The sequence below is a fragment of the Bos taurus genome, chromosome 23, assembly GCF_002263795.3.
Source record: "Bos taurus isolate L1 Dominette 01449 registration number 42190680 breed Hereford chromosome 23, ARS-UCD2.0, whole genome shotgun sequence".
In the NCBI taxonomy this organism is placed as follows: domain Eukaryota; kingdom Metazoa; phylum Chordata; class Mammalia; order Artiodactyla; family Bovidae; genus Bos; species Bos taurus.
Window position 1 is genome coordinate 36,958,177 of NC_037350.1, and position 18,566 is coordinate 36,976,742.

General features: G+C 36.9%; 1 protein-coding gene across 6 annotated transcripts in view; it reads right to left on the reverse strand.

The window, feature by feature from the left end:
- The window catches only part of CDKAL1 (CDK5 regulatory subunit associated protein 1 like 1), a 739,806-nt gene that overhangs the window by 225,565 nt on the left and 495,675 nt on the right, over window positions 1-18,566 (reverse strand). For all 6 annotated transcript variants that reach the window (XM_059880369.1, NM_001192691.1, XM_059880368.1 and 3 more), the window contains one exon: window positions 15,980-16,160. In XM_059880369.1, coding sequence (XP_059736352.1) covers window positions 15,980-16,160 — 181 coding nt within the window. The remainder of the gene's footprint in view (window positions 1-15,979; window positions 16,161-18,566) is intronic.

Consider the following 18,566-nt stretch of genomic DNA (forward strand, 5'->3'; position numbering starts at 1 on the left):
CTTAATCTAATTCCTATAAAATTTGCTTTCACACAATTTGAGAATTTCTAGACCAATTCATACATATAAATATTACCAATACAAGAAGAGGTTTCACTGTCACTTAAAAAATTTTTTAAATCCCTTTAACACGTCACAACTGTTCTCACCGTGGTATTTTAGAACGGCCAGTTAACGGTGCTAAAACCCTCTGGATGTCTGGCCCATCAACACAACCCAGTGAACAGCATCAGGCAACAAATCCGCTGCCATCTACGCACTTCATGGCCTTTATTTTTGTCTCCAAAGTTTGACTATGCTATGACCTGCTTGAAATTAGGGAGAGGACAGGGACAAGTGATTTTATTAAACTTTTTGTCTACTTGCTTAATAACAACATCTGATGTCTGTAAACCATTTTAGTAAGGACAAATTATATAACTGAAAAAAGGTAAAAATAGGAAGTTGTATCAGAGATGTAACTATGAGAGAATACTGTTTTGCAAGTGGATAAAAATAAATGCAGGTTGGCTTTTTCTAATTAGTGCCCTGGAGTCCTATGTCTTTCTGTATTGGCATTAAATACTTTCCTTCCTGTCCTTTACAGAGAGGTAGTAACATGCTTTTACTGTATCTAACATTTGGTGGGTTTGGAGCCCAACATAGTGAAATGCACAGGGTTGTACAGTCTGGATCTGCACAAACTCTATTAAGGCTCAGAGCCTCATCATGGCTTCCAGAGGCTAACCCCCCTCGCACCCAAGGGGAAAAACGATGACATGAGAATGAAGGAAACTAAATTTCTCTGACCCACAAATAAGCTGCTCTATGGTTCTAAAAACTGATCAAAACCAATGTATCTCCTTCATGACCCCAAAGAACCCCTGGTATCACTCTATTCAAAGAGCTCAAAAATTGTTCTGCGCCAGTTATTGCTGCATCTCGAGATAAGCCCACAACTCGTTTTTATTATGATTCCACGACTGGGACCTGGAAGGTCAGACATGACAATGTAGTTTTGATAACTCTTCTGCTTTCTACATCTAATTCAGCATCTACTGTTAAAAAATCACTTTTATCAGCAACGCGACCATCACCCATATCTCTCTCTGCCCCATCACATCAATAATAAGAGTCTAAAATTCATTTCAGGGACGGTTGGGCTTTTTGACCTATTTTCTCCTCCAGTCCTACATCAAAAATAGACTTATTTTTGTTCTATGTATTAAACATACACATTTTCTTTTTTTATCTTTGGCCTTTATGACAGAGGACTCTTTATTTGATAACCAGAAGACAATTTAATATATAGCTCAATCTTCTCCATTCTCTTGTCCTCGTCACTTCAGAAATCAGTCGATTCTTTTTCACGTTGCAGAACAAGGTTACTAGGCATCCAGCCAGTGGATGGAAATTTCTGAGGTTGGCTCTAAGACAAACAATATTTTCAGCCACTGTCAAGAAAGATGCAGGTGGAGGTGGGTAGGTGGTTGAGGCCTGGGAAGTTAGACCAAGGGCAAGATAGGAGGAACATAAAGCGGCTGTGGTTTGCGCTGTGCCCATTCCAACACGAGACAACTCCAGCTAAATGTAATTCATGTTACATAATAGCTTTTGGAGAAATTAACCCATGTTCACACAAGCAGGAAAAAAAAAAATGCCCAGAGAGGGTAGGTTTCTGTACCAAATGACAGGCCTGACTAGTAAGTAATGAGAAGACGGGCATGCTTCTACCAAGTCCAGGATTACAAACTTCCTTGGAGGTTGTACAACTGTTGTCACTTCAGCCAGGCTCCTGGTTCTTAGGGAGTTATCCCCTAAGGCATATCCTCGGGGCTCAGGGAAGGACTCCTTCCTCAGCCTCTTCAAACCACTCTCACACCCTCATCAATCTCTCATCTCTCACCTATCTTTCTGTCTCCAAAGAGGAAGAGCTAAGTGAGAAGACCCTGATAGCTACTTATTGTGAATATTGTGTGCTTTCTGCTTTTTTCGGACTGGGAGATGATCCTAAGGTGAAAAAAAAAAGAAGGAGAAAAGGCCTTTAGGTAAACATACATGCACGTTTACAATGCAAAATCACAAGAGTATCTTAGAAAAAGCTGGATATACCTGACTACGATGATTTTAAGAGTAATGCTTAAAGTACCTTTAATAAATGTCAAAGTCCAAACACTATTTTTTGACATTTATACAGTGCTTTATATGTTTTCAAAGTGCTCATAACTATACAATGGTAAGTATTTATCCATTTACTCAAAGATTTACTGAATGCTCCATGCATTTTATCAGCAATTGGGCTTCCCTGGTGGCTCAGCTGGTAAAGAATCCACCTGCAATGCGGGAAACCTGGGTTCGATTCCTGGGTTGGGAAGATCACCTGGAGAAGGGAACAGCTACCCACCCCAGTATTCTGGCCTGGAGAATTCCACGGATTGTATAGTCCATGGGGTCACAAAGAGTCAGACACGACTAAGCAACTTTCAACCTCCATCTTGTCACCCAGTGACTGGATAAACTGGTTTCCTCTATTACAAACAGCAGATGACCATAAGCTTCATTATTATTTTTTTTAAATTTCAGAGCAATGTTGGAAGTTCTTTATGAACCTATTAGCCGTATAGGTTATAGCTCATATAAAGAGCTATGCATTCTTTATAACTCTTTTTCTCCTTCAACACCGCTGGCCTCTTCTTTGGCTTTTATGTGCACCTCGACAAGTTCTGGAGAAGGCAATGGCACCCCACTCCAGTACTCTTGCCTGGAAAATCCAATGGATGCAGGAGCCTGGTAGGCTGCAGTTCATGGGGTCGCTAAGAGTCGGACACAACTGAGCGACTTCACTTTCACTTTTCCCTTTCATGCATTGGAGAAGGAAATGGCAACCCACTCCAGTGTTCTTGCTTGGAGAATCCCAGGGACAGGGGAGCCTGGTGAGCTGCCGTCTATGCGGTCGCACAGAGTCGGACACGACTGAAGCGATTTAGCAGCAGCAGCAGCAGCAGCAGCAGCAGCAGCGACAAATTCCTAGGTTGGAGAGTTTGCAGTGATGGGGTAATCTCTTTTTTCTGTGTGTTGTTTGGTTTTAGCAACTCTCTTAATCCTAATCTCCCCATCATTTGCTTTTCTTTTCAGTTGTTTTCCAAAATCATTTATACCTGCATCTAATCTGACAGAGTCAACCTCAACATCCTTCCCAGCTGCCCTTTCCCAATTCTGCTTCCTCAGTAGTATTTAGTCTATTTATCACCATATTGCTAAGTAAACATGTCTTTATTGCTATCCTTACTTTTTAGTCTTAAATACTACACATTGATCTTTCACTATAGGACATGAGCTTTCACACCTTCCCCTCCCCCTGTTCACTTGTATGTTTCCTAGCTCCACTTCCTGATATGATGACATCATACACATGCCATGCAGCATCTGGCTGTGTAACAACTATGATCACATTTCCTATTATGTATATTTTCTTTTTCTGGAGTTAAAGTCATTTTTCTCACTTACTTAATCTTCTATGCATTTGCTAATTCAATCCCCAATTCCCTTCCACTTATCTAAGACTTTGTTCAAGAAATTCATTCACATGAAGTAGTCTATCCTTTTAATCTTCTTGAAGTCTTTCCCTCAGACTAAATGTTTAGTCTGGTTGTTCTCCAAGCTCTTCTGATTCATGGCTCTCTCTTTAACCATGGTCTTGGAGATTCTGCTTGCCTCTCATCTGTGTTGAGTCTTCTGTTTCTTTTGTCTTAAATCCTTTCTCAGTATACTCCTTTGTTTTGATGATGCTCAGAAATTCTCTAAAAGCTTTCTGAAAAAGAGGTATGTTGGAACCTGATTGATACTTTGGTGAGATATTAAATTCTAGGACGGGAAGCATTTTACTTCAGAATTGAGATGGCATCATTCATTTTCTGGGTGCCATTAAAAAGTCTGAAGCCATTCTGATTACAGATCCTTTTAATGTGACTTGGATCGTGTCTCTTGTCTTAGTAGAGGTCTAGTCTTCATACATACTGCTGGTCTCGGGGTGATGGCTTTCTGTTGGCAATTCATGTCCTATAGTCACAGGAAACATCCCTGACTCATTTCATTGATAATTGCATCCTTCTCTGTTTACTTATTTTGGAATTCCTATTATTTGAATGTTAGCCTGTTCTGGATTGGTTCTTTAATTTTCCTTTCTTTCCCTAGTGAATTTGCTATCTCATTTCCTTTTGTTCTACTTTCTGGAGATTTCCTCTACTTTATTTTCTAACTCTCCTGAATTTTTCACTTTGTTACCATGCTTTTAATGTCCAAGAATTATTCTTATTCTCTAAATCTTTACTTTTGGCAGTCTGATCTTGTTTCAGGAATATAATACTTTCTCTCATTTCTCTGAGAATATCAAGGTCTTTTTTTTTTTTTTAAAGCTTTTTTCCTTCTGTATAGTCCTGTGTCTATTTTTTCCCCCTTTCTCTCATCCCACTTCTCTTTGTTTGCTTTGGCCCTATTCTTCATGTTAGTTGTGTTCCTCAGCTGTTTAGTAATCTTTGATTGCCTAAGCATAAAGTACATGAACTGAACTGTCTCTCCCCCAAAATGCAGATGATGAAGTAAACTGGTTGTTTGGAATCAGGCTGCACTGTTTTCATTATAAATAATGATTACATTCTGATAGAACATCCACATCCCCTAAACCCCAAAGAACAAAAAATCCAACCAATCATTTAACCTACAGAGCACGCGCGTTGTTTCAGTTTCATTTAAATGCCATTTATAAACTGCTTCAGTCATATTTTATGACTCTTAGAGCGGTCTCTTTCTCATTCTATCTCAGACCTCTATAAGTCCAGTTTCTAGAAATGCTGTACTATCTTTGTTCTTGACTTGGTTTTCTTTGTTAGGTTTATACGAAGCATATTCACTAATCATATGTTCAAGTATGTCTTCCTCATGAAAGAATCTATTTATCAAAGTTAGTGTTTTTATGAGACTTCTTCTGCAATTATGTGGTTAGTCTACACTTAATCTTTTATTCCATTCAGCAAGCATTCACTGTTGGCACCTGCCATCTCTGAGGAAATGTCCAACTGTGGACAGGAAGTCAACAGAGACAACAGAGGCCAGTCAGGTGACACAAATCAGTCTGCACACTGTTCCTTACCATGCGTGGCCTAAGGACACCTATACACTCTAAAAACATTAACATTTTTAGGAAAATTTGCCTTTTTTCTGGAAACAATGCACATGTATGGATATATATGCATGTATATATGTGTAGTAAATATTATATATATATATTTATATATGTCATCAAATTCTCAAAAAATGCTAAGACCCACTGACCTAGAATTAGAGACCTGGACTAACACTTTGACTTTTTGACACTAACTATAGTTTTAACTATATTTTTAACAACAGCAGATCCAATTTCCAAAGGGATCAAGAGACTTAAACCCCTCCCCAGCACCATGTTTTTGGTCATTAGGGCACTCTGACTGCTGTGGTTACGTCATACTGGTGTGAGGTGCCAGCAGAGAGCCTCTTTCCATCTTCCAATCTGTCCCTGTATAATTCTGGCCGCTAATAGAAGATGAAATCAAATTAAACTACTTCAAAGTGGTCTTTAAATTCTCTAATGGAATAGGATTTCAGGTACCTGACAAATTATCCATTTGGATAACCTTTCTAGACCCTTGAAGAACACTCTGATTTTCATTTTAATAGCATCTGAATAAAGAGGGCTGCTCCCTAGGGGGGTCTTGGAGCTCCTGGGCTCTCTAAGACTTAATATCAAGTTAGTTGGGAAGAGATCCATCAATTACTGAATCTTTTCATTAACTCTGTAATGTCCCCAGTGATCTCAATCAAGTTTCTGTGCTTGATTCCAAGTAGAACCAACAGTAACTGGATTCCGCCATAGAATTTACATACAGAATTTGCCCTCCACCTTTTTATATTTGTTTGTCCTAAAATAATAAGTTAAAATGACTCAGAAAGCAGTTTGAGAGGATGCCTTTTCATTTCACCAATAACAAAGTTCAAGAGGAAAGACTAAAGGAATAAAAGATACATGGAAAACATTTCTTATTCCAGCAGTATGACTTTGACACTGGGTATATTCCAACAGAGTTGGTAAGTATCACAGTATTTCAGGAGAAATATCTCACTCATGACCTATGAATTCCCTCCAAATGTTAAAGATCCATGAATTTTCCTAGCTCCTCTCGACCCACACAAGTTTTTGATATGCACAATTTTTAAGAATGAAAGTTCTACATGTGCTTATTTGCTGTGTAAATATACAGGCACGTCAATGAAACAATTTTTCTGCCTTTCCAATTTTAGTTTCCCCTCTCTGTCCCTGCACACCCAATTTAAACTGTCATGTTCAGGGGTGGGGAAGGATAAATTAGGAATTTGGGATTAACAGATATACACTACATTAAATAAAAAAACAGATGGACACTAGGATTTGCTGCATAACACACATAACTATATTCAGTTTCTTGCAATAACCTACAATGAATATAATCTGAGAAAATACACAAATATACACATTCACAAAACTGAATCACTCTGCTGTACACCTAAAACATTATAAAGCAACTATGCTTCAATTAAAAGATGGGAAAAGTATCTTGTTTAAAACAATTGTACTCTAAGGATTAAAAACTGATAGAAAAAATCTAAAGATTTAGAATATATTAAAACTAAGAAAGGAAAAATTGTTTCAATTACATCATTATGGCAGTTCAAGCTATCATAAAATTGAAAGTGTGAATTAAATCACTAAAATTTTTGAGTTTTCAAGGCCTTTTTTTTTCTTATCCCTGTCTATGATCCTATTAAATACTTGAGATTAAACATTCTTTTGCTAAAAATAGATAAGTATTCAGTGGAGAAAACCAGACTCCACCTTAACCGCATGATCACCAGCAAGGGACAGAAAGGCATTATGTGTCTCCGGATGTGATATGCTGAGAAGGATATAACATCATTTGTTTACTTAAACAGGGCCAAATATGTGACATGAATCTAAACAGGAGGAAAATTCACACCCCAATTGAGGGACATTCCATAAAATAACTGGCCATTATTCTTAAAAAGTGTCAACACACCACAAAATATAAAGAAAATCTGAGAAACTATCTTGATTAAAGAGGACTAAACAGCTTAAATGTAAGATTCTGAACTGAGTCCCATATCAGAAAAATGACAGTTATGAAGGACAATGTCAGGATCCTTGACAAAATTGGAATCTGAACTGTAAATTAGAGAAAGCACTGTATCACTGTTAAGCTTCCTGAATTTGATAACAATATTGTGATTAAGAAACTGTTTTTGGGAAATGCACACTAGATATTAAGCGGCAAAGCAGCATGATGTCAGTTTTGTGTGTGTGTGTGTGTGTGTGTGTGTGCATTTTCTCAGATTATATTCCACTGCAGGTTAGGGGGAAAAGTCAATGTCTAAGTGTCTGTTTCTTGAGAAAAAGCAAATGTAGGGAAATGTTAAAATCTGGTAACTCTGGGTAAAGGGTATACTGGAGGTATACAACTTTTCTATCAGTTTACAATCATTTTTAAGAAATAAAAATTTTTAGAAATCACTGCTATGATAGAAAAACAACTTTGGAAACCAACACTTTTTGGTCAAAATATCCTTAAATTATTTTGACTCTGTGGGATAAATACTTATTTTACTGTTTATAAGAGTATGGCGCCAAGAGTCAGAAAAGAACGGGGTCTCAGACACGTCACTTATGTGCACGCGCATGCTCAGTCGTGTGCTCTTTGTAACCCGTGGGCTGCAGCCCGCCAGGTTCCTCTGTCCATGGGACATTTCAGGCAAGAATAGTGGAGTGGGTTGTCATTTTCTTTTCCAGGGTATCTTCCTGACCCAGGGATTGAAACTGTATCTCCTGCACTGGCAGGTGGATTCTTTACCATTCAGCCATCAGGGAAGTCCATGGATGAGTTTATTTAACTTCTCTGAGTCTCACCTAACTCACCCCTAAAGTATGAAACAATACCGAAAAGTTTTGTTGGAGGAATAATATAGGACAAAGTACATGAAAAATACAGACTATATGATTCAGGCACACATTAATATTCAAACAATGGAAGGTTATTTTCCCTGCCAATATATCTTCTAATCTTACATACCACTTTGATAAAAGTATCTTATTATGAGTAGCAAAAATAAAGATAGTCCTTAATCATGAAATAAACATGATCCTAAGAGGCAGAAGTTAGAAAAGAGTGTCATATTAAATTACCAAATATATTCTGTTGACCTAAACACACATTTAACATTAGCTCTAATACTTGGAACTACACATATAAATCCCTTGGAAGGTTATAAATATGGAGTTATTAATGAACCATAGTTATCACAGAAAAAATAATATAAGATCAAAAAACAGGATAGATCTTAAGGTTCTTTATCTTTAGAAGTTACTCCGAAGAGTCTACTCAGTTCTAAAATTGTTATTAAGGTAATAAAAGTGAGTTCAAATTGAATATTACAATTTTAATAAATCAAATTCATATAAAAGGCATAAAAGAATTATGTAGATCTTTCCAACTTTTCTGAAACTTGTATGAATCAAAGCATGTAATCATCACTGAAAAAAAGTTAGACTAAAATATAATAAAGATGACTTTGCAAAGGATAGAGTTTATATTCTCTTTATTTAATACAAAATCACTGAGTCCTTCTCAACCCGAATACCCACAATTATTTAGCATCTGATAGAAAACTTATAACCACATACCTTCCCACTATTTGGTAATTATAAATTCATAAAATAAGCAGGCTAAAAATAAATGCCAAAATGAAAGCAAAAAATCTAAAAAAATCATATGAAGCAAATTTTTTTCTAAGAAAGGTTAAAAAAAAAAAGCAACTTTCTATGAGGTCACCATAAAGTACGAACTCAGACTGCTATCACTGAACTCAAGGCTCTCAAATCATATCTGACTTTTCACTGTCCTAAAATTGGATTATCTTAGAAAACTTGAAATACTAAGGTTTTCAAGACAAACCATGGTTCTAAACTATAGCCATCTCTAATTTTTTCTTACAATAGCTTGTATTTAATAGAAGAGTCATATGAAAGGGTTTCAGGTACCAACAAAAATCTGTGCTTTTTCTTATCTTTACCATCCTGAGCAAAACACGGCTCCATCCTGGAGTTACAGTCTGCATATGTCTAGTCCTGTGGGCTTGACTACATGAGAACTGATTTACATGACAATGGAATTAGTTCATTACCATCACATCAGGACTTAATAAAAAGGTAAGTGGCAGGCAGGCAGGCAAAAGGTCAGATTCAGAGTGCAGAAATCAAGGCAGGGGCAGTGAGGATTCATGGAGGGAGCGATGGGATTTTTTGAAGAATGATTCAGGCTGAGAGGAATCAGGAGCAATCACCTTAAAAAACAAACAAAAACCCACCTATGGCAGTAAAGATGAACAGTGGTCTCAATGATGCTACCTCTTTCCTAGTTTTGGAGGTGAGAAGCCTACAACCATGTCTCATGGGCTAAAGTCAAGGTGTTGGCAATGCTGTGTTCCTTCTGGAATATCTAAGGGAGAATCTGTTCCTGGCCTTTTCCAGTTTCTAGAGGCCACAAGTATCCCTTAGCTCATGGTCCTGTCCTTGATCTTCAAAGCATATTACTTGATCTCTACTTCTGATCTTACATCTCCTCTCTGTAGGTTTAACCTTCTTGCCTTCCTCTTAGAAGAATTCTTGAGATTACACTGAGCCCACCCATTTAACATGCTTTCACTTACTCACATCTTAAAAGCCCTTTTTATTCTGTAAGGCAATGCATTCACAGGTGTGAGGACTAGCCTGTGGACATTTTGGGGAGTCATTTATTCTCTCTACCACAGTTGGTCTTACTGCCCCCATTACAAGTCCCCACAAAAAACAAATTATTATGTTTACTATTAGTAGTTTATAGTCAAGAAAAGGCCATTTAATTAACTGATTACACAAACAAAAAGTCATCAGATTTATAATAAAGGAAAAGGTGAAAGAATAGGGAAATGCAGAAAACATATTTAAGTGGATGATCTAGGAAGCTAAAGCACCCAAAGTTTCTAAATATTGGTTTGAATGGTGGCCTTAAGACCAAATGATAGAGAATCAAAGACAATTAAGAGTTTCAAGGGGCCTTACAGACCATTCAAGTTGCTTCTCCATTTGTTAAATGAATACCATCTGTATTAAAATTCATACAAGGTAGGTGATTCCCAACCACCTATATGGATGAAAACCCAGCTCATACTTCTCACTGTTACTATAGAGTCATCATAAAAGATTCTAAGTAATCTGCTGAAATCTATAAAAACAAAACTATTGTCAGGCTAAAAACTCTATCAAAAATGGAAGTAAAAAGAGATATGACATGTCCAGAAAAAAGAAACTTAAAAGACCCACTATAGGAACCAAATGCAATTAACTGCTTAAGAAACCCAAAATATTCCTTCTGAAAAGATAAATCAAATGAAAAAGATCATGAGAAAAAGGGCTTGCCTTGAGGTATGATTGGAAATTGGTTTAGAATAAAATACAATGAACAATCTAGAGTATAAAAACTCTGGAAAATACTTTTCCCTCTCCTCCCAAAGAAAAAAGTTTAATTTGAAAATCAGAAACTGTGTAAATAATGTAATTATGCTATCAAGCAAGGTAAAAATATCAGAATTCCTTCCATTAAGGCAACTTGAGATTCTCTAAAATATTAAGCTGTTAAACTTTTACATCATACTCAGAAACAACAGTAAGTTTTAAAAACATTTAGAGAAAAGTGACAAAGTTCTTATCTATCTGCTTTATTTCTCCATTCTGCTTTTTTAAAGAATTCATAGGCAGCTAGATTTGGGAGAGCAGTTATATGTCACTGTTCTTAAATCTGCATATGATTTAAGAACATTTCTTATTTGACATCTATTCCAAGTGGTCACCTAGCCCTGATCCGAAATACCTCCAGCAGAAATTCACTCCCTCAGTGAAATCCACTGGGCACAGTTTCAGCGAAGCTACCTTCATCTACCCTAAGGATGGCCCTGCAGCTGTCTCAGAAACAAGCACCTACACTCTTCAGAGCTGAGGAAGAAGCATCATCCCTAGGATAAATGCACTAGAAACTGCATGTTAGTGAGTTATGAGTATTTTATGCTAACATAGATCTAAACACATTATCTCTATCTCTGGTTCCAAGATGTAAGACAAGCAAGCAGGTGGGTTTAATATTACAAGGTAATGTTTTAAACCAACATGAACATTCCAAAGCTAGTCTTGTCACCTAAAAATTATTTTTTTTCAAGTCATAGGCCTCTTAAAACACAGACTTCATTACAGTTTCATTATTTATTCTTCATCAAAATTTTCTTAAAAAGAAAGTCTGGAAATGATAGCTAAGAATCAAAGGACTTTTTAAACTTATGTTACCTTTTCTAGTTAGACTAAGAACCTCAGCCACAATTTTTAAAATACTAATAGAATTACTTAAGATTAATGAAGACTAAGAAAGGAAGACTCAATGAAATAGAAAATATAAGCATGCAAATTTGACCTTTTGAAAGAACATCTGGGGAGTCTGATTTTAATGGAAATAAAATATATTCAAGGCAACAACATATTTTCACTAAGAGGCATTCTAAAGACAGGATAAAAAGTGTTGTTTGAAAGTAACTGTTATTTTGTTTTTCTTTCAGTATGGGTTAGAGCCTATTGTTATCACTGATTTTTTTAGATAAGGAAACAACTTAGAGAAAATTTTCCTATCTAAGTATTTGGTCAGATCAGATCAGATCAGATCAGTTGCTCAGTTGTGTCCGACTCTGCGACCCCATGAATCGCAGCACGCCAAGCCTCCCTGTCCATCACCAACTCCCGGAGTTCACTCAGACTCACGTCCATCGAGTCAGTGATGCCATCCAGCCATCTCATCCTCTGTCGTCCCCTTCTCCTCTTGCCCCCAATCCCTCCCAGCATCAGAGTCTTTTCCAATGAGTATTTGGTAGCAGTGTTTTACTTTAGTGAAGTCTAGTTACTAAGGAGTTTCAAAAGTACCTACTTTAAAGTAGACAATTGTTAACTTTTGATAAATTTAAGAAAACCAATGAGATTCAAGGCACATGATACATCCTCTCTTTGATGGAAAGCCTCTAAAGTTTCATCACTAATACTTATTTCCCTTTATTAAAGATTCTGAATTTTATAAAGATCAAAGTCTTTCAGGCTACACTTTTCACCTAGAGCACAATTACAGACATTTAGAGAAGTGCTGTGGATTGTGTTGTATGATGAAGTCATAACCCCTTAACCTCAGAACACAACCTTATTTGAAAAGGGGGTTACTGCAGATGTAAGAAGTTGAGGTGAGAAGTACAGTGGGTCCCAAACCTGTTCTGACTGGAGCCCTTACAGGAAGACAGCCATATGAAGACAAGAGACACATAGGGACATCATGTGACCATGAAGGCAGATATAAGCAAGGGGAAGACGATCAGGAAACCACCCAAAGCCAGGAAGAGGCAAAGAAGGATTCTCCTGTGTCGTCCAGAGAAGCAGGGGCCTGCCTCTGGGCTTTAGTATCCAGAATTGTCAGACAATGAATTTCTGTTGTTTTAAAATGAAATGAGCTATTAAGCCATAAAAGGACATGGAGAAACTTTAACTGCATACTACTAAGTGAAATAAGGCAATCTGAAAAGGCTACAATACTCTAGGATCCTGACTATATGACATAGTTGAAAAGGCAAAATTATGAAGACAGTAAAAATAATCAGGAGCATTGAAGGGCATGGGAACAATGAAAAGGGAGAGTACAGAGGATTTTTATTGAAGATAAACTATTCTGTACGATACTATAACGGTAGTTGCATGTCTTTACACATTTGCCCAAACCCACAGAATGTGGAGTGAAATGAAATATAAGCTACTGACTTTGGGTGATAATGATGTAACCAACATACCACTCTGGCAAGCGATGCTGGTATCAGGGGAAGCTGCATGTGTATGTGGCAGACCATAAGGGACCTCTATGTTCCTTCTACTCAATTTTGCTTTGAATCTAAAACTGCTCTAAAATATATAAAGTCATTTTTTAAAAAAAAGGTTCTGCTATGCCAGGGCTGGATGACTGAAGTCTAAAAATGTAAGGAAGATGCTAAGGGGTTATGTGTAAAAGATGAAAGAACAAAATAAAAAGCATCTGAAAGCTGATTTTATGCAGAGTTCTGCTTCTGGCTAAGGCAAACCAGCTTGTATCAGACCAGTGATCTTTCCAACAACAGTTAGAAAAGGTAAATAAAATTTATAAGATGTACTGTTTCAACATCAAAAAGCTATCAAGGCAGTGAGAACCTGAGAAATGAAGATCCTAGAGAAAAGCTCAATATTTGAATCTACTTTTCCCCTCTGGGTATTTATCAATTTGTAAGCAGTGGATGGCAGCTTGAGAAGCCAAGTAAAAGCTAAGAGACTGAGTAACTATGCAGAGCCTTAAGCGTTTTCATGAGCTTACAGAGACAAAAATTAAAAGTTGAAAACCTCCTATAAAGAAAAGGCCCTGGTAACCACCACAGAATTTTGGTTTGCTCAGGCTTTTTACCAGTTCCAAGAGTTGATTATGTGTTTCTTTTTCCAATTTGATGTTGAGTGATATCACACTGGTGATTTGAAATTGGCAACAGTGAAAGTATTTACACTATGGAAATCGGGAAAAGCTACAAGTCAGAACCCATCCCACTGAATGTCAGCTGTTAAATACCAACACGCCACTGTCCGCCTTCAAAAAGTTAGGGCAAGCTAGAAATAACCCAATCCTCAGAAAGACTAAAAAATAGTTTCAAAAATCAATCTCAGATCAGTTGCAATAATTAGTTCTTACCTTAGAGTCTAACAAAACCAAAGTCCTCCCAGAGGAAGATATATTACAATCTAGAACCCATAGCCGTTTTTTAAAAATTAATAGACAAAGGTAATCATAGAATGAAAATGATCATATATATGGAAAGAGAAGACAAGTCATCAAAATCAAGGGAAAAAAGTCAATACAAACAAACTGACATTAGATTCAGATATTAGAGAATTCAGTATGGGCATTAAGGTAACTGATTAAACATGTTAAAAAAAAATACAGAAGAAAGTATGGGGAACTTCATCAGAACACTGGAATCTACAAAAAAAAAAAAAAAAAAGAATATTTTAACTCTAGAAGTAAAAAATAGATTAATTAAAGAAAGTTAGAAATTCCTTAGGTGGATTTGAAGACAGATTAAAAACCGATGAGTAAAGCAATGGTAAACTAGGATCAGTTCAGTTCAGTCGCTCAGTCGTGTCCAACTCTTTGTGACCCCATGGACTGCAGCACGCCAGGCTTCCCTGTCCATCACCAACTTCCGGAGTTTACTCAAACTCATGTCCATCACGTTGGTGATGCCATCCATCCATCTCATCCTCTGTCGTCCCCTTCTCCTCCCACCCTCAATCTTTCCCAGCATCAGGGTCTTTTCCAGTGAGTCAGTTCTCGGCATTAGGTGGCCAAACCACTGGAGTTTCAGCTTCAGCATCAGTCCTTCCAATGAATATTCAGGACTGATTTCCTTTAGGATGGACTGGTTGGATCTCCTTGCAGTCCAAGGGACTCTCAAGAGTATTCTCCAAGACCACAATTTTAATGTACACACAAATCACTTGGAGAAGAAGACTGAATGGGGAGGTCTGGGGTGGGGTGGGGCTTCAGAGCCTGTATTTCCAGCAGCCCCATGGGTGGACAGCAGCTCTACTTCTGTAGGGACCAAACACGTCACTGCTGCTGTTCACCTCGCTCCTCGCTATAGCAAACAGCAAGAAACCAGAAAAGAGATGAAGAGAAAACATCTAGAAACACACTTTTCTGCATGTATGTCATAGCTCAAAAAAAATTTTTTTATTAAAGAAGTTTAAAAAAGAATGAATTAGACTATTTAAGGACAACAGAACAGTAGTTGCCAGGAGCTGGGGATGGAGAGAGTAGATGACTACAAAAAAGTAAAAGGGAATTTGAGGGGATCTGATGGAACTGTTCCAGATTTTGATGGTAGGTGCAGTTACACTAGTGAATGCATTTATCAAAATTTGAAAAACCACATGCTGGAAAGAGGTAATTTCGTTGTATGCATATTATATGTCAAAAAAATTATAATTTAGATATAAAAAGCAAGGAATTCATTTGATTTCTTTTTATGTTTATGAAAAATTAATGGTGGCACACAATTTGTTTTAGTTATCAGAAACAAAGCAGAAATTTTTCATTGAAAAAATTCTACTTCCTCTTAAGGCTTACTAATATTTTTTCATCTTGAGCCAATGAATTTAACTGAAATTGGCTATTGTGTGAGAAATTGTGTGAGGCTATTAATTTCTGGGGCATTCTGGGAAACAGTTTGCCTTTCCTGGATCTCAAACTCTTTCACATTTATTTCATGTCATCTTATTCTAATATATTAATGAACGTGTAAGGATGAAATTGAGGTTCCTTGTGAAAGCAATACCACATCCGAAATAGAGAGACAGCATCAAATCTATCCCATGGAAAGGGAAGAAAACCAGGGGACTCCCCAGTAAGCAACAAATTATGAAAAGCAGCTCTTATGAAGTAGGGAAGCCTCCTTCACTCACAGATTTTTAAATTTTGCCTTATTTTCAAACATTCAAGGACTTATCTTGTAAATACAGTTAGTACTAAACATAAGTTTTAAAAAAATTTTCCCAGTGTTATCTGACCCTCATTCCCCAAGAGGAAAAAAAAAAAAAGGTAACATTTTAGTCGCCTAAGGTCATTTAGTGTACTAAGGTCTCTCTGCCCTTAACCCTAACTGGGAACAAACACTCCATAATTTGTAACTTAAGGGTCATACCACGAGCTGGTTGCGTGAAGGTAGGCAACACAGCTGCACTGTTATAGCTACTGGCTAAAGTTTATATCTTACAAGAAAAATGTCTTACAACTTGTGCTGGAACTTGTTCCATTTTTGCAGCAGGAGTTCCTGGTCTTGGGTAAAACTGGTTAATAAAGAGACTTGGAAATTTGTACTCTTCAACAAGTTTCACTGTTTCTTGAAAATCTTGGTCTGTTTCTCCAGGAAAACCACAGATAATATCTGTAGCAATAGTTATTCCAGGAACTCTAGAAAATAATGAGACAAAAATGTACAAAGTTAACTACAATCCATAATTATTCTACTTCCTTGACAATTTAAACACCATTATTCCTTTAAAAATTAAATTTTATTTTTAGGAGAGACATTTGCAAAGAGTTTTAAAATACCCTAAATTGTAAAAGTTTATGAAAAACATGGCCCCCTACCATTCCCCAAAAGTACCTATTTTTTAAATAATTCAGATGTTTGTCTTTTCTTTTACATTTTAGTACTGATGCTTATTCTGCTATTTCTAGATTTACTGATTGTTACGAAGATCATGGCATCTGGTCCCATCACGTCATGGGAAATAGATGGGGAAACAGCGGAAACAGTGTCAGACTTTATTTTTGGGGACTCAAAAATCACTGCAGATGGTGACTGCAGCCATGAAATTAAAAGACGCTTACTCCTTGGAAGGAAAGTTATGACCAACCTAGATAGCATATTCAAAAGCAGAGACATTACTTTGCCAACAAAGGTCCGTCTAGTCAAGGCTATGGTTTTTCTACTGGTCATGTATGGATGTGAGAGTTGGACTGTGAAGAAGGCTGAGCACCAAAGAATTGATGCTTTTGAACTGTGGTGTTGGAGAAGACTCTTGATAGTCCCTTGGACTGCAAGGAGATCCAACCAGTCCATTCTAAAGGAGATCAGCCCTGGGTGTTCTTTGGAAGGACTGATACTAAAGCTGAAACTCCAGTACTTTGGCCACCTCATGTGAAGAGTTGACTCATTGGAAAAGACTCTGATGCTGGGAGGGACTGGGGGCAGGAGGAAGAGGGGACGACAGAGGATGAAATGTCTGGATGGCATCACTGACTCGATGGACATGAGTCTGAGTGAACTCTGGGAGATGGTGACAGACAGGGAGGCCTGGCATGCTGCGATTCATGGGGTTGCAGAGTCGGACACGATTGAGTGACTGAACTGAATTGAGGCAACATTTGCTGACTTCAACAAGGATTTAGCTCTTTAAACTACTTTATCCTCCTCCCAACATAATCAGTGCTCAACTTTTAGTTAAATTAACAGTATTAATTGTATTTCCATTGGTATAATTGCTATGATATTGTTCACTCTATGGTCAACTGGTATACTATCAATAGGGTTTCTTCTGCACATTTAGTTTTTTGTAGAATTAATAACTGCCTGATTTTCTAAAAAATGTTTAATATTCTATGTAGTTAATTAATGTTTTCCAGATCCATCAGTTCTGTCAAAATCCAATATTATTTTCTAAATTCTCCAAGTACCATATAATTCACCGGTTCCATTTTTCTCTGGAAATGCCATTCCTAACTTTCTTCAAACATGAGTTGCTTTCATAATGGACCAGCTCTCATTCTTGAATATGGCTCCTTGGTCTTTTCTTCAATCACCTTTTTTTCCTGGATCCTATGTTGTCCTTACTCCGGGAGTTGGTGATGGACAGGGAGGCCTGGCGTGCTGCAATTCATGGGGTCGCAAAGAGTCAGACACGACTGAGCGACCGAATCAACTGATGTTGTCTTAATTCTTGACTATTCTGTTCTCCTTAATTCTGCTGGAGTATTCTTTCAAAAGCTTCATCAAAAAGAGTGGCAGGGAAATTTTGTTGTTATTGTCTTAGCATCTCTGAACATCTTAATCCACACAACTGACCAATAGTGTGGCCATGCACAGTACTCCAGAATAAAAAGTATTAGCCATCAGAATGTTGTGTTGTTCCTCTTTTTTTTTTTAAACTAGGCAAGGATGCTGATGAGATTTCCAGATTGACTATGATGCAAACTTTTTACATGTGCCCCCCCTAACTTTTTGTACGTTTTTAGGGTGTTAATTTTTTTTTGAAAGTTTTAAAAATTTCATGTTAGCATCTTGGCAGTCATTTCTCTTTGGCTATTGAGTTTCTCCATAAGTATGCCACAATATTGTGTGAAAGAATGACAAATTCATTTTTAAAAATATTTCTTGCTTTCTGCTTAGTCTCACCCAGCTATTAATTTGGCTGAACTTTAATTAGTAAAAGTTCCAAGGTCTGGAACTTTTCTATATGCTGCTAAACAGAAAAAGAGACAAAATGCACAGAGAAAAATGACACAGCATATTTGGAAAAAACTTTTTTTATTTTTTATTGTGATATAAAAATATTTTTTCTTTTAAGGGTAAGTATCAAAATTATTTTTAAATATCATAAAAACATATGCTTTAATAGTAAGTTTTAAATAAAAAGATGCTTTTCTAGACTTACTAAAGCACGTGAAATAAAATTATGTCAGTAACTTCAATTAGGAAGTTTTTTTTTTACAGTTGACATAAACTACTTCTGAACAAAAGAAATCCACAACTAAAAATAAAAGTAATAGATCACAGCAGAAATGAGAGAGACGAGTCCATCTCCCCTAGGAAAT